This window comes from Hyperoodon ampullatus, assembly GCF_949752795.1.
Source record: "Hyperoodon ampullatus genome assembly, chromosome: 3".
Taxonomy (NCBI): Eukaryota; Metazoa; Chordata; class Mammalia; order Artiodactyla; family Ziphiidae; genus Hyperoodon; species Hyperoodon ampullatus.
The window spans coordinates 61,584,310-61,607,249 of NC_136916.1; the positions used below are offsets into that span (position 1 = coordinate 61,584,310).

Genomic DNA, 22,940 nt, shown 5'->3' on the forward strand with positions numbered 1-22,940 from the left:
TCTTGTCTAGAAAGGAGCTCTCAAAGTTGGCAACTATAAAATATGATATAAGATACCTGATATAATGAAGAAATGTGGACCTGTAGGTACAATTAGGAGAGACCCCAAAAATGGGATAAATGGATCAATGGGATAAATTAATCAATGTCTGCCTAGAAAGCATTCTCTACAGTTAAATCACTGTTTCCCCACCTCTCTGACTTCCAATCTCATATTCCTGTCCTATCTTTATAATTGTCAGTTTGATTTCTCAACACTTTCATAAAATTTCACCATAAAATAGTAGGCTTTTCAATAACTTTCCTACTCCTATACACCTGAGTGGTATAATAGTAATATTGGCACACTATAGCAATAAAACTTACCTGGAAGCCTTACTATACAGATGATATTTAAAGCCATGGGACTAAGTGAGAAAATCTAGATAAAGAGTATAGAGAAGAAAAGACAAAGACTGTCCTAGGGCACCCAATCTTTAAGAAGTCAGGAAGAAAAGAAAAAACAAACAAAAAGAACTGCAAAGGAGTGGCCAACAATGAAAAAGTAAACCAAAAGAGTATGATGTGCTGGAAGATATGATGTGCTCAACAAGGAATAATCATTTGGGTTAAAGACTGCTTATTTTAATTCTACCTACCATCTACTTATCCCATAGTAATACTATGAAACCTAAAAACCGTGATCAGATTGAGATCATTGGAGAAAAATGTAAGTGTATTGTTTAAAATTACATTCAACTTTAAGTTTCAAAGTTGACATAAAGTTCATGATAAATTTCAAGAGCCCAGAAAATATTTCAATCCATACTGCTATTTTCACTCTATTAACAGAAAGAATATAAACCTAAACTTCTAAAAATGTTCAGAGTTCCTTGATTTCAAAGAAAATCTATTCATACCTCTGCCAGTTTGTATGGTAAAATAAGCTTTTCTCCCACTGTCACGGTCTTCCTTGTAACTAGTGCTTCAAATAGCATCTCTTCTTTAACCTATACAGTGGAAAAGTAAATTCAATATAAAAGATTTATGACTATGGTTGAATTATTTATTGAAAAGTCAAATAGAGAAAAAAAATTACTGAGATTAGTAAATATGCAACAGAGAAAAAACAAAAAGACAATTCACTGGGCAATTTAAATATTGGCCAAAGTGGAATTTAAGTGTCCCACTCACCATACTTCACCATAAAAAAGACACAAAGGGTAAATAAGACAGATGGGGCCTTTTAAATTAAAGTTTTCTTTCTGATCATAATAGAGAAACATGTTTCATCGTGCAGAGTATGAAAAATACAGAATGGCACAAAAAATATTTTAAGACAATCAACCATAATCCCACAACCTGGAGACAAGGACTAAAAAGTGACAATACTTCTTGAATTCCAGGGACATTATAATGGATACTTATTGATGTTTCGGATGTTTATTTTCACTTACAGATGTTAAACTTTAAGATAAAGTTGATGCTTCCTTTGTTCTTACTCTCTCTCTAGAGGCCAACACAATCATGAATTTCACATGTATCATTTCAGTTCATGTTTTTATACACACACACACACATACACACATACATATATATGTATAATTTCAGTTCATGTTTTTATATTACAAACATGTTTTTGAGATCTATGTTGGTAATTTAGATCAAACTTATTCGTTTTAACTGCTATATAGCATCTCACTATATAAATTACCACCATGCACAATCCATTCTCCTACTTGTAGACATTTATGCTATTCACAATTTTGCACCATCAGAAAATAAACTGCAGTGAATATTTTTGCATGTGAGTTCAAGAGTTTCTCTGAAGTACATACCTGAACGTGGAATTACCAGGTTGTAGTGTACCTATTTTCAGCTTTATAGGATATTGCCAAACTCCTGTACATGGGTTTTACCCATTTGCTCTCTCTAGCAGAAGCACTGACAGTTCTTATTTCTTCAAACCTTGACTATACTTGGTATCATCAGACTTTTGGTTTTTGCCATGCTGATGGGCATGAAATGGTAAACAAGACCATTTTATAAAAGCATCCATACATAATAAAGCTTTGACATTCATAAAATTTTATGTAAACAATATGATATAAAATATATCAAGCAAAAAGACGAGTACAAGGAGAAACTGAGTTTTAAAACAAGAGAGTGAGGCATTACCCTGTCACCAGCAAATTCATGACAGGTCGACCATTTTTAAAATATGATTACACAACAAAGAAAATACACCTTCTTCTGGAGCATCCATTGCTCAATCTTCAAATTCCAAAAGATGGAAACGATTTGAGGCACATTAACTTCACAAAATGAACAGCCAAAGTTTAAATGTAAAACCTCAACCTTTCAGATATATTTAAAATATTTCACGGAACAACAACAACAAAAAATATTAATACCAGATTACACAAAATGACAAAACTAAGAAAACAAAGAAAAAACATATGTGATAAAAACCACTGTGGGGCTTCCCTGGTGGCGCAGTGGTTAAGAATCCACCTGCCAATGCAGGGGACACGGGTTCGAGCCCTGGTCTGGGAAGATCCCACATGCCGTGGAGCAACTAAGCCCGCACACCACAACTACTGAGCCTGCACTCTAGAGCCCGCGAGCCATAACTACTGAGCCCATGTGCCACAATTACTGGAGCCCACGTGCCTAGAGCCTGCGCTCCGCAACAAGAGAAGCCACTGCAATGAGAAGCCAGCGCACCACAACAAAGAGTGGCCCCTGCTCGCCGCAACTAGAGAAAGCCCACGAACAGCAATGAAGACCCAATGCAGCCAAAAATAAGTAAATTAAATAAATAATTTTTTTAAAAAACCACTGTAGTATTATTGTGAGGTATATTTGTTCATGTAAGCAATTATTTTTAAAATATTTAAAAATAAATGACCTATGTAGTAGACTCAAGAAATTTTTTTTAAAGGAACAAACAAATGTAAGCTGGCTACAACATGGAGCATAGGTTACTTCCATACACTTGCATAAATTGGTACAACCATGTAGAGAGTAATTTGTCAGTGTCAGTAAAGCTCAATATGTGTATATACCATAACCCAAGAATTCTACTCCTTGGACCATACCCTAGAATAATTCTCACACATGTTAACAAGGAGACATGTACAAGAATGCCTGTCATAGTACTATCTATAAATGGAAAATTACAAACAACTTCACTCCCCACTAAAAAAGATACACTGTTTTATTCATATAACAGAATTTTATACAACAGCTAAAAATAAGAATCTAGAATATATAAACCAGGACTGAAAAATCTCAAAAACAAAATATGAAGTGAAAAAGTCAAGTTTTAGAATGATACATATAGTATAACATTTATATAAAGTCTCAAAACATGCAGAACAACTAAACTATATATTCTTTATGAAAAGAAACACCTACCTATTCTGAAAGTGTAAAAACAAGAATAGGAATGACAAAAACTAAATTCAAGTCAAAACAGTACAAACTTCCAGTTATAAAATAAATGTCACATGTCATGGAGATGTAATGTACAGCATGGTGACAACAGTTAATAAAAACTGTAATCCATATTTGAAACTTGCTAAGAGAGTTGATCTTAAAAGTCCTAATTACAGGAAAATAAATTTTTTGTAACTATGTATGCTGAAAGATGACCAGACTTACTGTGATCATTTTGAAATATATACAAATATTGAAATGTTATGCTTTATACTTGAAACTAATGTTGTATGTTATTTATAACTCAATGAAAACTAAGAAACTGTAGAGAAATCATAAACGAAAAAGAAAATCTGAACACTGACTATATGTCTGAGACTAAAAAACAACTGTTAATTTTTTTTAGGTGTTTTAATAATATTGTTTAGTTTTTTTAAATTTTTGTTAGAGTATAGTTGATTTGCAGTGTTGTGTTAGTTTCAAGTGTGCGGCAAGGTGAATCAGTTAATCATATACATATATCTGCTCTTTTTTTAGATTCTCTTCCCATATAGGTCATTACACAGTATTGAGTAGGGTTCCCTGTGCTATACAGTAGGTTCTTAATTATTGTGAATATTTTTAAAACATCTAAATTATCTTTTAGATATTTGGGATTTTGTTTTGGAATTTGTTTTTAAAAAATTGGGAAGGAACAGGTGAAGATACAGATAAAAAGAGAGAGGCCACATTAATAAGTGATGAAGCTTAACAATGGGTACTTGGGTTATGTTCATTATATGAGGGGTACTTGGGGTTCTCTCTGTTTTCGACTGCATTTAAAATTTCAATTAATAAAAACTGGAAAAAAACTAAATTCATAGTAGTATTTACTTCTGCTGGGGGCAGAGTAACACAGTGGACTTCAAATACATGCAATATTTTATTACTTGGATGAGGTTTCAAGTACACAGGTATTTATCATGCTGTTTTCCACATATATTGTATGCTGAAAACATTTCATAATTTAACAGAAAAAAAGAAGAAAATATATTAAAATAGAAATCAATACATAATAAGTAAATAAGAAATGAAAGACAAATCTCACATATCAAAAGAAAAAATTAAGAAACACAAATAGAAAGCTGAAAGCTAATACCATAGAAAAAAAATTTTTAGACATCAACAAAATATTTAAAAAGAATGCAAAAGTAATAAGTTTTAAACATTTAATCAACAAATTATTTCCTAGAACAACATAAATTATCAAAATCAACCCAAGCCAGATTTGAAAATTCTGAGAAATCAGTCAACACAAAACTAACTGGAAGAACATCAAATACAATTGGTCACAGGGTTGATATTGTTCAAATCTTTAAGGAACATATGATTTTCTGCTAATGATTCCTCTTTTAGATGCAGAAAAAAATTTTTAAAGAATGAAAAACCACCCAATTCATTTTAAGGAGCTGATTTAATGCTGACACTAAAACCTGACAGTGGTCATACACAGATCTACACACATACACACAAAATCACACAAAACACACTAATCTTGCTTGTATTTTGATAAACATCCTAAAAAAAATTACTGAATTCATATTTTAATCAGCTACCTCTATAATTTTCTGAATAGTCTTAATCGTGCAAATATGACTTTAAATTTTTAAAATAAACTTTATTGAGGGAATTCCCTGGCAGCCCAGTGGTTAGGACTCGGCACTTTCACTGCTGGGGCCAAGGTATGATCCCTGGTCGGGGACTAAGATCCTGCAAGGTGCGTGTTGAGGCCAATAAATAAATAAATAAATAAACTTTATTAATACAAAATATTAATAATTAGCAATGGGCTCAATATCCAATCTACAATGTTTCTCATATTCACCTAATTGAGAAACTGATATGTATATTAAAAATTCATTCTTTAATAGTTTCAATAGATGTTAAATATACTCAAAACACATAAATCTACTAAAAATTGAACAATTTATGGTAATGATGATGGTTCTAATATTGCACAACAAAAACATGCTCCACAATTAAATACAACTAATCTATTGGAGCTTGTTCGCTTTTAATAATTTTACAAGCATCTACCCCAGATAGGATTTAGTACACAGAAGACGCAAACCGTTCACTACTGCCTGAGGTAACTACAAAAAATAATTGGAAAAAATAAATTTAAAAAAATAATTGGAAAAAATAAATAAAATTAAACCATTATTTGTTCTTAAAAGCTAAATCTATATTTATTATTGAATTGAATCACTTTGGGAAGGAGGGAAATTAAATTAAACCTTTACTAAAGAGTTTACATTTTAATTAAACCAGTTATTGTGCCTATCTTTCAATCTTATTTCAATGAAAGCCTTAAGGTTCCAATTATCATTATCAATGTTAATCAATTAGAGAAAACCATATTTAAAAATAAGATCTAACTATGGGAATTCCCTGGCAGTCCAGTGGTTAGGACTCTGCGCTCTCACTGCCAAGGGCCCAGGTTCGATCCCCAGTCGGGGAACTAATATCTCACAAGCCGTGCAGCCAAAAAAAAATTTTTAATTAAAAAATAATAATAATAATAAATTAAAATAAGATCTAACTATAGGCAGGATACCCTGGTAGGTCTTTTCAGACCTTCTCTAGCTCATTGACTTTGAAGATTATCATCTTTCTACTTACTAAACCTCCATTCCTAGAACCAGTCCAAACTATGTATAACAAGAAGGAATTTGAGAAGCCTGAGTTCAAAAGTGAGATTTGCCATCAAATCACATTTAGTTGTTACTCTAACTTTGACACTGGTAAGTCCAATTCTCAGAATTGGATTTTTCCTTTTTTTACCAATACCTCTTTAAATTGCCTGAATTCCTCTTACTAGTCTCTCACCAAAAAAAGTAATACTGCACTAGGACTAGAAGCCTTGGTACTTGCTGAATGCCTGAACTTATAAGAAAGACCACTAGTCACAATACCAAATGTTTGACTAAAATATCACCTGAAATGCCTGCCTGAAATACATCTGTTTTCTGACCCTCATGACCTTCAAAATTACAGCTTTCAGATACCACACTCCACACCCTGGAACTTCTTTCCAATGAGTGAATCTAGTTCCAATTCAAGGTACTCCCTCCTGACCCTTCTTCCAGGCTAACTCATTCCATTAAAGTTAATAAGCAACAGCAAGGCATGTACAAAATAATAAACACTGTAAGGTTAGATCAATAAGAGGCATCCATTGCTCTCAAAGAACATTGCTGCCACCTTATAATGGACACAAACTGGTAAACAATTAACTTTATGCTACAAAGCCAATACTGAACTATGCTAAGGAGAAGCAAATGTTCTATGCTGATAGAGTCAGTTTAGACCCTTTAATATGGTTAAGTCCCATGAAGTAGTATATGAACCAAGATTTGAAAGATAAGTGACATTTTAACAGAAAAAAAAGGTTATTCATAATTGCAAAAAACTGGAAACGATCAACATGCTCTTCAACAGATGAATGGATAAATCAACTGTGGTATAATACATCCACACCATGGAATATTACCCAGCAATAATGAGAAATGAGCTATCAAGCCAGGAAAAGCCACAGATGAATCTTAAATGTATATTGCTAAGTGAAACAAATCAGTCTGAAAAGGCTACATTCTATATGACTCTAATTATGTTATATTCTGGAAAAGGCAAACCTACAGAGCTAGTAAAAAGATCAGTAGTTTGCTACGATGGATTGAATAGGTGAAGCACAGGGAATTTTTTGGGCTGTGAAACTATTCTGTATGATAATGTAGTGGAGGATACATGACATTATGCATCTGTCACAACCTAAATAGCAAAAAGAGTGAATCTTAATGTGTACAAATTTTTAGAAAATTATTTAAGATGTTGTGGGAATCTTAGGAAAAGAATACAGACCATGACATGAAAACTGTATGACAAATATAACAACCTCAGTGAAGGGGGTGGGAGGAAAAGGTGCTGACCTAAGTAATTCTGGAAATAAATGGAGTCTGTAAAACTAGGGGTAACACGACACCATAAAGTCATTTCCCACAGATATATGGGTTAAAAATTCTAATACTGCTTTACAGGTATACTAGAATTGAATACCTAAATGAATGGCAGATTGATGGGAGACAGCTTCCTCACTGTTAGAGTGTGAGTTTACAGATAAGCAAGGGGAGGAGGCTAGAATGATACATGTGCTAATAGATTAGTTAGAAACAACAGTATAATCTCATGTTTATCTTTTTTTTAATTTTTATTTTTTTACTGAAGTATAGTTAACTTACAATGTTGCAGGTGTACAGCAAAGTGATTCAGTTTTATTTATATAGATATACAATAAATATAAATATGTATTCTTTTCCAGATTCTTTTCCATTGCAGGTTATTATAAGATACTGTATACAGTTCCCTGTGCTATGCAGTAGGTCCTTGTTGTTTATCTATTTTATATATAGGAGTATGTATCGGTTAATCCCAAATTCCTAATTTATCCCTCCCTCCCACTTTCCCTTTTGGTAAACCATAAATGTGTTTTCTATGTCTGTGAGTCTATTTCTGTTTGTAAATAAGTTCATTTGTATCATATTTTTAGATTCCACATATAAGTGATATCATACAATATTTGTCTTTCTCTGTTTGACTTACTTCACTAAGTATGATAATCTCAAGGTACATCCATGTTGCTGCAAACGGCATTATTTCATTCTTTTTTATGGCTGAGTAATATCCCATTGTGTGTGTACGTATCTGTATGTGTATGTGTGTGTGTGTGTGTGTGTGTGTGTGTGTGTGTGTACACACACACCACATCTTTACCCATTCATCTGTCAATGGACATTTATGTTGCTTCCATGTCTTGGCTATTGTAAATAGTGCTGCTATGAACACTGGGGTGCATGTGTCTTTTCGAGTTAGAGTTTTCACTGGATACATGCCCAGCAGTGGGATTGCTGGATCATATTATAGCTCTATTTTTCTTTTAGTTTTTTAAGGAACCTCCATACTGTTCTCCATCGCAGCTGCACCAATTTACATTCCCACCAACAGTGCAAGAGGGTTCCCCTTTCTCCACACCCTCTCCAGCATTTACTATTTGTAGACTTTTTGATGACAGCCATTCTGATGGATATGAGATGATACCTCATTGTGGTTTTGATTTGCATTTCTCTAATAATTAGCAACATTGAGCATCTTTTCATGTGCCTGTTGGCCATCTGTATGTCTTCTCTGGAGAAATATCTATTTAGGTCTTCTGCCCATTTTTTTGACTGGGTTGTTTTGTTTTTTTGATATTGAGCTGTATGAACTGTTAGCATATTCTGGAAATTAATCCCTCATCAATTACATTGTTTGGAAATATTTTCTCCCATTCTGTAGGTTGTCTTTTCACTTTGTTTATGGTTTCCCTTGCTGTGCAGATCATGTTTATATAGATATAGATGGTTACATAAAAATATTTGTAGATATGTGAATATACTCAGGGGAGTATACACACATATATTTCCTGTCAGAGGAGAGGGCCTACAAAAATCATATCCCTTTTAAGATGAGTAGTTAGCTCAGAAAACATGAGAAATCATCACTCCAGGAAGAAAGAATAAGGTAATAATAAAGACCCTGATGTGGGAAGAAATGTCATAGGAGATGAAGACCTTTGGCTCCCATTCAGCCATGAAGAAAGAAAAAGTAGTACCCTTTTCTCCACCCATCCAGATACCCCATCTTCAAATAAAATAATCTAACCAACATCCTACTATGAGAGGAAATATCAAATATAGAAGGAGAAAAATTACAAAGGCCTAGAACATGATACAGTATAGAGTGAAATACTCATCCTATTCAGCAAATTGAGGAATCATGGATATCTGGGGCAAAGGCAGGCAGGGGAGAAAACCCAAATCTTCTAAAGATTCTGGCACACACAACAGCAAAAATTCCAACTTTTGGAGTAACACTATTAATAAAAAGTATTAACCCATTTATACCTACAAACTAGTTACACAAAATAAAAACTGAAAAGTTACCCAGTATTTGAAATGACAACTGAGAATGTAATCACTTACTTCTAATAATTCTGAGACAACAGGCAGAACTTCAGGATTACATATATCTATGGAGTCATCCCGGTATGTCTTCTTTTTATAACAGATATTACCCAAATGTAGTATTGCTGAGAGAAGAGAGAAAATCCTGTGAAAATAAAACCATAAATTACAGCTTGCTTATGTGCATTCTCTAAGCTTATTTCATTCCAAAATTCTAATCAAGCAAATTAACCAGTACAAAGCATTTAGTCTTCAGAAAAATAAGAAATAGGATAATAATAACTATAATAACTAAAATTTATCGAGTGTTCACTATGTCGGGCACTGTGCAAAGCGCTTTACATAACCCTTTCAGAATTATATCACCTGTCAGATATAGCTATTTGAAGGGCACTTCCTACTATTGTCTGAATCTGCCGTAGTGTTTCAAAAGTCCATGGACTTTCTAAACGCTTTTCATCCTGCCTGGAATGTCCTTTCCTTACACTGTCTATTTCAGATCTACTGCATCAGAATCTTTAAAAGAAAGGTCTTAGAATCTGTATTTTAACAAAGTAACCTAGGTGATTTTTTATTATTAGTTATACTTTTTAAATGCTTTCCTACGTCATATTATACTTCCCATCATATTATAAATGCTTTTTAAAAAACAGTATGAGGCCACTGGGATATATTATCTAATATCAGGCCCTTAAGGTGAAACATCTGCATCTGGACTGTCCTTCCCTCCTGTCTCAGAAGAACACATGCCCCTCCTCCAGACAACAACTAATCCCTACACTTGTGCTATACATCTCAGGAACTCAGTTTACTCTGGAACATTATTATACCAATTTTCTAGCTCTCGCCTGAACCTGACAAGAACTTTCTATCAAAATAATCTCACTTCTCTTTTACTTTAAACAACCCATCCTAGATCCCACATCTTCACTTCACAAACAAGCTTATTGAAAAGTTAACTTACACTCCTTGCTTTCACTTTGTCATTCCCTATTTGCTAACACATTCTGGCATCTGCCTCCCAGTAAAATGTCTCATAGAAGTTACCAAGAACCTCCATGTAACTTAGAAAAATATATTATGTCCTTAACTTACATGATATCTCAAAGGCATTTAACACAGTTGAATACTCCATCTAAAAGCCCTTCCTAGAAATCTATATATACACATATCTTTGTGCCTCCTCCAGTTATTTCCTCAGAATAAATCTGTTCTACTTATGAAATTTTAACTATGTGTCTTCCTAAAATTAGGAAGCATTTTAAATAAAACAAAGATATTGTGTTAGGAACCTAATAGCTGTACTTTCGGAGGTCCGAAGCAACATCTAATTCATAGGTGTAATTTTTCAAATAATTTAAAATTTTTAAATGATTGAGTCATTAACACGACTCAAACAAAATACAAGCCAATTCTAAAGGAATATTTCATAAAAACATTCTGAGTTAGAGAGGAAACTCAGTATCAACTGAAATATAAAAACTACTGAAAGCCAAAAACATAAAAAAACAAACTTATGAGCCATTTTTTAAAAAATTACTTTTAGTAGTAGTTTATATAGTTGCACATTACACTATTTCAGAATTTTGGATTCAATAATCAGCACAATAATGTTTCTCACCCACAAATATGTGATGCATAGTCTCCAGCAATAATAAATGTCTTATAAACAATTGAATAAACTATAATTCAATATTAAAAGATTTATAAATATGAATTAAGAATCCCTGCTCTCAAAAAGCTTATAAGGTTAAGGTTATTTGCATCTTTAGAGTAGTTTATTTTAAATATAATTTACTTCTTTATTTTAAGCATAATTTACTCCATCCTTATCTCAACCTTTTTACAGTTCTACTTTTTTTACAATGAAAAATATACATTTAGCACAATGCTACAGACATAAATTTACAGTTGAAATACACAGAAAATTATGTTATACTGAAATGTATGCACGTCTTAATAAGATTAAAGATCAATGATATAGAAAACAAGGAGTTATAAAATAGTGTTACAAAGCAATGGTTTTTAGGTAAGGTACATGGAGAGGTTTGGGGGGCACCATGAGCCCTTGCAATAATATGCAAATGTTTATGTATTACATTTTACAGGAAGAAGAGCTCCAACTTTCAACAGACTCTCAAAGATTTATGACAAAAGAAAGCAATTCAAAACAAGTCTTTTAGAAAAATAAATTTTCTAATTCTAAGTAACGGTTAAGATGGAACTGGATCAGGCACTGGATCAGGAATATCAGAAAATTGTTTCAAAGGATCAAAGAAGAGGAATTTTTGAAACACACATCATGATTTATTCTCTAGCAAGGGTATAAGAATACAATAAATAAACTTACTGTCTTCGTGTCTTGGGAAGAAATCCTACCATTTCCATGGCTAGTTGTAAGCGTTCAAAGTCATGCCTCAAATCTTCCCCTTCCACTGTGAAGCAATCCTGTTTTTTTAAGAAAAAAGGGGGAGAAAAATCAAGACTACCTATTGAAAAGTAACCTAAGCCACATGGAAATATAGTAATTTTAGATAAATATACCTATTATAAAAATTAGAGCTGGTGAAATATTTAGACACTGCCAAATTCATTAGCCTTCTTATCTTACTACAAGTATGCACACTAAACACACACCTACCAAAATACCAGTAGGTTATCTTTTCTCCCTCTTTCACAATCACCCAAGCAAGGATCTCAAAAGTAACTTAAGAGCTAGCAATATGTATAAAATGTTCTGATACATAGTTTGATTTTGAGTGGTTCTGAAGAGTCTTGGAGATCCAAAGCATTTAAGAGAGCTCAATTCCACAAACAAATGTTATTTATTCAACAAATATTTAATAAGTGTCTACCCATATGCAAGGTGAACTAGATCCTGGGACACAAAAATAAATTTTAGAACAGGCAACAATTTAGTTGAGAAGTGGAGATTAGACTTTTATAATACAAAGCTGTTTATATTATATCAATATTAGAAATAACAAATATTATATTCCTAATAATATAAACAACATGGTAATCAGTGAGCAAAATAAAAAAGTATATGTGAAAGTATAAAAACCTGCAAATAACATACATGATATGAGTCAGTAAAAATAGTTATGTACTACCAAATAAAAAAATACTACTCTTCTAGAGCAACTCTTGCATTTCACTTCCCCCAAAAGTCAAACGGTGACGCGGTACACATAATCTAAATCTTTAAAGCAATAAATAAGTCTTTAAATCTCTTTACTATATGTTCTCACAGTCCCTTACACTTAACATTTTCAAAAACCTCCTCACATGTATTTACTTTCTTAATGCCTATCTTCCTATGAAATATTGTATTAAATACTCAATGAACACATGAACTATTACTTGTCTCATTTACTGCAGTTCTCCAATATCAAATCAGTGCCAAGAAGAAAGTGGGAAATTATTAAAGTAGATATACAATGAATGATTTATTTAACTGAATGAGATATTCTTTTTTGAGAAGTAAACAAAGTGCTCATTTATTTTTTAAAAAGTATTTATCAAGTATCTGCCATGTACAACTTGCTTTAGGCACTGTAAGAATGAGTTAATGAATATATATGTAAATAATAAAATTTAAAATTAAATATTAAGTTTTAGAATGCTATTAAAAATATTTTTATTCTCTATGGAAAGGTATACATGGATAGTTTAAATTTTTAAATTCAAGAAACGTTCTTTCTGAGAACCCATGTACTTAATTTTCTGACTATAAAATTTTAGTAAGCAATTTTAAGACATACTTCTACAGACATGCCAACATCCTACCTACTAAAAAATTTTAAGTTAACACATTTTTCTTTTACCTATAGTAAAGCTTTTTAAAAGCTCTTGCTTTTCTTCCCCCCAAAACCACAAATAGCTCACTCATTTTATGATTTAGTAAAAAGTTTTCTATAATAAATCAGTGGGGAAAAAGAGAACTATGCTTCTACTTGTGTAAACTCAATGATACAGTAATGATTCTCATAACTGACGGTTGTTCTTATCTACCACAAGAATGAATAAAACAATGTGTATAAAATATTGAGAACATAAATTGAATAAAGAACTAAAATATAAATACATTTATACTTGCTGTTATCTATAATCAAATTGTTCTTTGGAAATACAAAATGGTCTCAGTGAAGACCAAAATCATAATTAATTTTTAAATGCTTGTACTTAATGTGTATTTCCCTGATGACAATGGTATTAGAAAAACTAAGGATGGACTAAACTACCAGACCAGAAATATCTTTATCTTAATCTGAGTTCCTATGGAAGCAGACCTTGAGACAGTACAAGTACTAGCGGAATGTAGGGAAGGCAATGTAGCCTAAATAGGGTACAATATTAAAGTAGCTACCACAGTGGGTAACTGGACTTTAATCCCAAAGTAATCTCTGGGAAACAGTATAAAAAATAGACAGGTGGGGCTTCCCTGGTGGCGCAGTGGTTGAGAGTCCGCCTGCCGATGCAGGGGACACGGGTTCGTGCCCCGGTCTGGGAAGATCCCACATGCCGCGGAGCGGCTAGGCCTGTGAGCCATGGCCGCTGAGCCTGCGTGTCCGGAGCCTGTGCTCCGCAGCGGGAGAGGCCACAACAGTGAGAGGCCCGTGTACCGCCAAAAAAAAAAGACAAGTGAAGGAGCGGGAACACTTATATACCACCTCCCATGAGTTATTGGTTGAGGACTTCTAGAGATAAGCTGTTAACTCCTAGGAACTTCTAGAGGGTCATGCAAGAGCACAAGGGTTCTGAGAAAAGCCTTCAAGCACCAAGATACAAATACTAGCTGTTGGAGGTCATTTAGAAAACAATGAAATGGTAAGGGTCAAAGAATAAGGCAGGGAACTAACCAACAACTGTTAGGACCCTTTCCACTGAAAGAAAATAGTTGATTCCTCTTGTCAAACTTAGCTCAGGCTCTAGTCTTACTTGATAACACGCCATTGCACACTCCCCACAAACACACCAAAATGTTCCTTCATGCTATCAGCCTTTTTTCCCTTTGTATGAGATGATGAGAATGCTTTCTCATTTATAAGCACCTACAATAAGCCTGGCATATAGTAAACATTTATGAAGGAGAGAAAGTGAAGAGCAGAGTCAAATTACACATTTTTCTCCTACGCTGTATATATTTCTTAGAATGGTGCTTATAAAAATCATACTTTTTTATAGCTACCAGTTGATAATATAGGACATAAATAGGAATAATTGACTTTGAGAATTAGTAAAGATGCTGAAGATCATTTAAGAAAAAAGAATATAAAGAACATAGCCTGATTTGAATCCCAATTACACTATTAACTTGCTTCATCACCGTGGGGGAAGTCACTTAAATTCTGAGCCACTGTTGCTTCTGGTGTGAAAGGTAATCATACTAACTACAACCAGGGGTTTTATAATGATCAAACATAATACGGATGTTAAAGTGGTTTTTAAATGGAAAAATATATGCAAAGGAAGTTGTGCAGCATGCAGAGACCTTCATATTGGACTGGCATAAAGCCAAAAAGGCAGTATTTAAGGGAGTGACCACAAATTTATAAACTGTTGGACAGTGAATAGCAGTAAGAGTGCTATGTTGTAGAAATACTTAAAATAGGGAGAATGGAAACATTATGAATTCAAAGATTCCTGCCCAAGTTGCATCAGGATTCCTGCAGAAGGTCTACCTCATGGGAAAATGGGAGGCCAGGTACTATACAAATGGTTGGGTTCCTATAAAGGCAGTAATGACCAGGATGGAAGCTTGGCCTCACTGAGATATGAGTTCTAATCCTCTGCAGCATGGTGGAATGTCAATATCCTAAGAACTATTCTGGCAATTCTCACTAAACTCGCCTGATAGTTGGACCCTAAAATCATTCAAAGCTTGGTTCAGAAAAATTTAAAAATTAGGTGACACTAACTGTTTCCATTGAAGTTATTCAGAACTGGCTTTAAGGTAAAACTGTTTGAATAGATTATTACCATTTAAAGAAGGGAAATTAGCATTTACTAAATATCTTCTACATATCAGTCATTATGAGAGTCACTTACCGTTTATAATCTCTAAATCCTCAAAACACAAGGAGTTAATTATGCATATGTATACTTAATTGTATGTACATTTATAGTGAAGAAAATAGACTCAGAGGTTAAATAAGTCACCTAAATAACAGGGGTGGCCAAACCAAAATCTATCCAGTTCTAAATCCTCTATCTCCCATGAAACACTAGTTGCTTGAGCTTGTATTAATAGGATAACCCTTAAAACGAATTAAATCACTGTACAATGGGCAACAACAGGTCCCTTGTCAAAAGCAATTTTCTCACCATAGCTCCTCTTGGGATCATTTATACAATTCCAAATAATGTATGTTAAAAAATACAACACAAATTGCAGAACCCTCCTTAATCCTCTCTTCCTATAATGCTAGTCACATAAGTTCTAATAACTCAGAGTAAAACAAGTTTAGTTTGCCCCCAAATATACTATGAGGAGGAGCTAAGAGGAAAGAATAAAACAAAAGATCCTCAAATAGACTGCTTGTTTGCATTAATTACCTTGCGGATAAAAAGCAACAGAAATTAATCAAAGTTCTAACTATAATAGATTTGAAAACATAATAAATGGGAGGGTAGTGATGAAAGTAATGTTAAGGGAGTAGGAGAGTATGGTTACAAAGTTCTTCTAAGAGGAAAAGATGGAGAGTGATGTTTTCAGTGGTGGCAGCGATGGGGGAAACATTTACTGTGCGCTTACACAGTATTAAGCAATCTATCAAACTCTTTAGATGCACTAATTTAATACTCATGAAAGTTAAAGACCATTATTATTCCCTTAAATAGGTGATGGAAACAAAAGAATAAGTGACCTGCTTGGGTTCTCAAAACTAGTAAGTAGATGGAGCCAGTATTCAAGTCAGGTCTATCTACTTCAGAGCCCAAAAATTCTTAAGCATTACTTACACTGTCTAAACAATAGCAGACCAGTTCACAATTTCACTATAAGCTCTGTAAAGGCAATCAAGTCTTATATTCACCATATGAGTTTCCCAGTCTCCTACCTACTTCCCAATGAGGCACACACAGTCACTTGGTGTACTAGGCGAAAGATGGTAGCTTCTCAAGAGTGACAAAACAGCATAAAATTTTTCTATTAAAAGTTATCAGTATCTATAAATTTAAGTGTCTAAAATTTATTTTCCAAAATATTAAATCTGAAACTGCAAATTACTTGATTTATTATGAAATGGTAATGCAATTAAACTGAAGGAAAAAATTAATGTCATAATTACTAATACTTCTCAACTCTGATAGTTTTCCAATTAGAGGAGTTTGTAATCACATGCAGTAAGAATTAAAGTGATGGTTATTTAAAGCAAAGAATAAGACATGTTATGTTTACAGGAGGAACAGTTAATAAATTAGTTCATTAGTTAATGAATATAGATGAGTGCATGTTTTCAGCCTCTCACATCTGACCTAATTGCAAACTGAAGTAAAGGAAAAAGACTTTTTGTGTTCTTTTTACAATTACAAACTTGTTCGTACAAAATATAACAAATAAAGCTAAATTTACCTACTCATTTTATATTACATCATATATGCCCTTAAATCATTCTCAATTTAAAACATAAAATAATCTTATTTATAGGAATTTTTGGAAAATTACATAAAGGCTATAGCCTCTCTTGCTATTTAAAAAAAAAGTATGCATTCATTATGTGAAAAGACTGTTACCTGACATATAAAACAGGAAGGATGTAACTTTTTAAAATAAACAATAAATATTACTCATAATATGTGGGTAACTAAACTACTGAAAAAGAATTGAAACAAACAAATCTCAAGGAAAAAAATCCTATAGTTCATAAGGATCCATAACAATGTTGAAATCAGGAATGCAATGTATTTATTAATGGTCAAAATAAATATTGAATACAGTCTAAACAGCAAAAACAATCCAAAAATGGTAAATTGACTGGTTTTTAATCAATAAACCATACACATACAAATAAATCAATTCAAATAAATTAAACATTGATTTATCTTCTTTCTTAGATTCTTTGTTTGTATTTTAGCTAATTTTCTTCCTAAGTCACAAGACAGATGCAAATAAGCAAGGTGAGGGTCCTTTAACAGGAACACAGAATATTTAGGCACTTGTACTGACCGGCTCAGAGTCATAGCAATAATCATCCCAGCTCTGTCTGAGGGGTTTCTTTGTTATCTGAAAGTAAGGCAGATCAGTTAGGTAGAAGTAATGATTATTACACTTCTCTAATTACCTCTTAGATGTAGTGCTCACGTAGCACAGCTGTTACCAGAGAAAGTTATTTTGTATACCAGCACAAAACAAGAAACAACTAAGTATAAACATTCAGATTCTGGGAGATCATATATTATCATAACCAATCCATATTTGTTATTATTCAGTTACTCTGAAATATAGTAACTGCTGGGTCCCATAGTCTCTGAATACTGACCTTATGACAAGAATATGTATGGTATGGACACTGATTACAAAAAATATCTGGAAGAGATGCAATAAACTCTGGATTTCTCTAATACTAACAACTATCGGCTCATTTATGGGCAATTACTACTTTTTAAAAAGGAAAATATTTAATCACCTATATATAAGGCAAATAGTTTAAACAGGAAAGGAAAGGAAAATACTCAGAAGCTAAATCAATGATTTTTTTTAATATACTTAAATTCAATACAGTAAAAATGCCTAGTGTCATACTGGGAAGTGATATATAACATAATTTTGAAATTCTCAATATAGTAATACAGAGTTATATTAGCTTATATAAATATGTAGTTTCAAAATTAGGAAATATCAGTTATACAGCATGCTCTATATCTTGCAAAAAGTCTGAGATGTTACTTTCATAACCCTAAATACATACTACAATCACCGAGCCATATCAAAGTGTCAATTTCCTTACAAAACCCTCATAAGAATTTTTTAAATTACCCAAAAGGAATTTCTTTCCATAGACATTACATCTTGCCTCAAACAAAAAAATGAGGGGAAACAATCTGATATTTAAATGATCTACTATCAGACCAATTCCATTATTACCAGTTCTAGAATTTTTGTTAATATGGGGAATAAAATTGGAGAAACCAATGCAATGAAAAGTTGTGAGAATTACTACTTATTATGGAAGTTTAGGGGTGAATTCTGAGTTACAAGGTAAGTTACAAATTCTCTAAGTCATTTCCTTTAGTGAATTTTCATACTGAATGTTTAATAGGATAATCACTGAGTTATAAAAATAATCATACTCTAAGTCAGTATCATAATATCATGCAAAGAGGTATATGTATTAGACTTCAAACATGCAAATAAAGTTTCAGTATTCCTTTGACAAGGGCAAGCATGAATCATTAGTAACATTTAACATGGTCTGTAAAAGGTAAATCACTTTGGAAAGAGTAAAGCATTTTTCTAAATAGGAAGTATCTATAAACAGTTTATTATTCTCTTAAAGAGTCTCACAAAAAGCAAAAGGTTCACATATAACTAATCTTTTCCAATTCATATAAGAATAATAATAATTTTAAAACTTAAGAACTGCATCACATAGATTTTTAGATTGCATACATGAAAATGCTAGTTAATATTCACTATCAACCAGGTTTCAGAAACAAAGTACTAGGAAAATTAACTTTCCTCAAGAGCTAAAATTTAATAATGCCCTACATTTCAAAATGCTTTTCATGAACTCTCACCTGATTGAGATAATGATATTCTTCCGGTTGTTTAAGATGGAATGCTAATCTCTCTTCTTCACTTGCTCCTGCCAGGAGGTAATAAAATACATGATAGTTCCTGTTGGAAACAAAAAAGTATGGCTTTATAATGAACATGGTCTAATGGTTATTATTCAACAAGAAAAAGAAAACATTAATTAGTAAACTGTTTCAGCTTTGCTTCATTTTTTTAATACAAAGGTGATAAATTCAATATTTAAGTACTACAGGGGAATTCAAGTGGCAGTCAAGTGGTTAGGACTCAGAGCTTTCACTGCCGTGGCCCAGGTTCAATCCCTGGTCGGGGAACTAAGATGCAGCAAGCCGCACAGTGTGGCCCAAATAAAAAATAAGTACTACAAAATAAAATAATGTTTTGTATGCTGAATACAAAAGAGAAAGGTGAAGGCAGCAATACAGTAAACTTGAGACCTCTAAAAATTCTCTCCACAGAACCAATTAGAAAACTGGCAAATTTGTCAGAATCAACTCTAGAAATTAACCAAAAGAAAACAGCAATCCAGAGAGTTTTTACACAAGAAAAGCAGCTGAATCTCAGTAAAAACAGAAGCTTGATGGCCTTTTAACTTGCCCTATTCCACCTCCTGCTTACCAGATCCATGGTAGCTTTCAATACCAACAGCTTACAACTGAGGTGGACACCCTAAGCCTGGCAGCCTCCAAAAGAGGGCAGAACGGGGTTGGGGCTCATTCAGAGTCTCATTCCCTGAGAAATATGATTATCTGATCTGTCTGGTAGTTCCTTGGAAGGAGCCATTTTCAAAACTATCCTTATTTGACCTGACTCAGTGTTAGCCCAGTAAAAAAATCTTTGCCCCAGAGACATTTGTAGGAAACAATTATAGGCAATTTTTGAACATATCAGCCTCCTGCAGCGATGAATAAAAGTTGGGGCACACAGTAGGCTAACCAAAAAACTTAAAGGGAAAAGGTGGGAAATGAGACATCCACAGAGGCTTTGAAAAGCCCCAATACGTTCCTGGGAATCTAAAAGGCCATGTGCATGCATAAGGCTGTCCCCATGCCCAGGGTTGCATGTCCACTCAGCAAAGACAAGAGGAGATACTAACCTCTCACCTATCACTAACCCAGAAGGTCTGCACAAGGAGAAAGTAAAGGCTAAGGCAGAATTACAAAATGCCTACCTAGGTGTTAATAAACGTCATGGCCCAATACCCATAGAGAGCCCTGAGGCAAAGTCTGGGAGACTTACTGTTTCCAACCATTTAAGGAACACACTGCTCAATCATTAAATCTAACCAAGCAGATACTTCAATAGCTACACTTGAAAAAGAATACTTTTCAAAGACTTCAAATTAGCTCAGAAAATTCACAAAACAAACAGCAGAAACAAAAGTAACAACCACAAACCCTGGAAGGGGAGGAACTCATTTCTAGAGCTGCCACATGATTATTTTAAATGTCCAATTATTACTTAAAACGTCCAATTTTCAACAAAAATTTACAAGTCACGCAAGGAAATCAGAAAGTATAGCACATACAGGCTTCCCTGGTGGCGCAGTGGTTAGACACCCACCTGCTAATGCAGGGGACACAGGTTCAAACCCTGGGCCAGAAAGATCCCACATGCCATGGAGAAACTAAGCCCAGGCGCCACAACTACTGAGCCTGCACTCTAGAGCCCGCGAGCCACAACTACTGAAGCCCATGTGCCAAAACTACTGAAGCCCGGGTACCTAGAGCCCATGCTCCACAACAAGAGAAGCCACTGCAATGAGAAGCCCGCACACTGCAACGAAGAGTAGCCCCCGCTGGCCGCAACTAGAGAAAGCCCGCACGCAGCAATGAAGACCCAATGCAGCCAGAAATAAATAAATAAATAAATAAATTTTTAATTAAACAAACAAACAAAGTATACCACATACAAAGGAGAAAAAACATTCAATAATAACTGTTCCTGGGGAGGTCCTGACATTAGACTTACTAGATAAGGCTTTTAATCAGCTGTTTTAAATACATTCAAAGAACTGAAGGAAACCATGTTTAAAGAACTAAAGTATGAGAATGCTGTCTCATCAAATAGAAGCTCTCAATAAGTATACAGAACTTATAAAAATAATCAAAAAAGAAATTTTGGAGTTGAAAAGTATAATAACTAAAATGAAAAACTCTCTAGAGGAGCTCAAAAGCAGATTTGCAAGCAGAAGAAGGAATCAGTGGACTTGAAGAAAGGTCAGTTAAGGCTAGTTAGTCTGAGGAAGAGAAAGAACCATGAATGAAGAAAAATTATCAGTCTCAGAGATTGTGGGACACTATTAAGCAGACACCAACACATGCACAATACAGAACACCAAAATATGCACAATGGGAGCCCCAAAAAGAGAAGAAAGAAAAAAGCAGAAAGAATATTTGAAAAACATGACCAGAAACTCCCCAAATTTGATGAAAATATCAATCTGTACATCCAAGAAACTCAATGAACTCCAGGAGGGAAAAACTCAAAGAGATCCACACCTAGACAAATTAAAACTGTTGAAAGACAACGACAAAATTTTCAAAGCACCATGAGAGAAATGCCTCATCAAGGGATCGTAATATAAGATTACCAACTGATTTCTCATCAGGAACCATGGAAAGGAAACAGATTCAAAGTACTAAAAGAAAAAAAATCAAGAATTATATACTCAGCAAAACTATCCTTCAAAAATAAAGGAGAAATTAGGATATTCCCAGATAAACAAAAATTAATATACTTCAGAGCTAACAGATGGGCCCCATAAAAAATGCTACAGGGAGTTTTTCTGGCTGAAATGAAAGGAAACTAGACAAGATTCAATTAAGCATTAAGAAATAAATAGCAGGGCTTCCCTAGTGGCGAAGTGGTTGAGAGTCTGCCCGCCGATGCAGGGGACACGGGTTCGTGCCCCATTCTGGGAAGATCCCACATGCCACGGAGCGGCTAGGCCCGTGAGCCATGGCCGCTGAGCCTGCGCGTCCAGAGCCTGTGCTCCGCAACGGGAGAGACCACAACAGTGAGAGGCCCACGTACCGCAAAAAAAAAAAAAGAAAGAAAGAAATAGCAGAGAGAACCTTCAAGATGGCGGTAAGATGTGGAGATCACCTTCCTCCCCACAAATACATCAAAAATACATCTACATGTGGAACAACTCCTACAGAACACCTACTGAATGCTGGCAGAAGAACTCAGACTTCCCAAAAGGCAAGAAACCCCCCACGTACTTGGGTAGGGCAAAAGAAAAAAGAGAAAACAGAGACAAAAGAATAGGGACGGGACCTGTGCCTCTGGGAGGGAGTCGTGAAGGAGGAAAAGTTTCCACACACGAGGAAGCCCCTTCACTGGTGGAAACAGTGGGTGGGGAGGGGGAAGCTTCAGAGCCAAGGAGGAGAGCACAGCAATAGGGGTGCAGAGGTCAAAGCGGAGAGATTCCCACACAGAAGATCGGTGCCGACCAGCACTCACCAGCCTGAGAGGCTTGTCTGCTCACTCACCAGGGCGGGTGGGGGCTGGGAGCTGAGGCTCGGGCTTCAGAGGTCAGATCCCAGGGAGAGGACTGGGGTTGCCTGCGTGAACACAGCCTGAAGGGGGCTAGTGCACCACAGCTAGCCGGGAGGGAGTCCGGGAAAAACTCTGGACCTGACTAAGAGGCGAGAGACCACTGTTTCGGGGTGTGAGAGGAGAGGGGATTCAGAGCACCACCTAAACGAGCTTCAGAGACAG

At 34.5% G+C, this 22,940-nt stretch overlaps 1 protein-coding gene across 2 annotated transcripts in view; it reads right to left on the minus strand.

Moving 5' to 3' along the window:
- Positions 1-22,940, minus strand: part of MYO9A (myosin IXA) — a gene marked incomplete at its 5' end in the record, with an annotated part of 231,895 nt that overhangs the window by 192,056 nt on the left and 16,899 nt on the right. For both annotated transcript variants that reach the window (XM_079698961.1, XM_079698962.1), the window contains 5 exons: positions 899-988; positions 9,476-9,602; positions 11,808-11,905; positions 17,628-17,684; positions 19,199-19,298. In XM_079698961.1, coding sequence (XP_079555087.1) covers positions 899-988; positions 9,476-9,602; positions 11,808-11,905; positions 17,628-17,684; positions 19,199-19,298 — 472 coding nt within the window. The remainder of the gene's footprint in view (positions 1-898; positions 989-9,475; positions 9,603-11,807; positions 11,906-17,627; positions 17,685-19,198; positions 19,299-22,940) is intronic.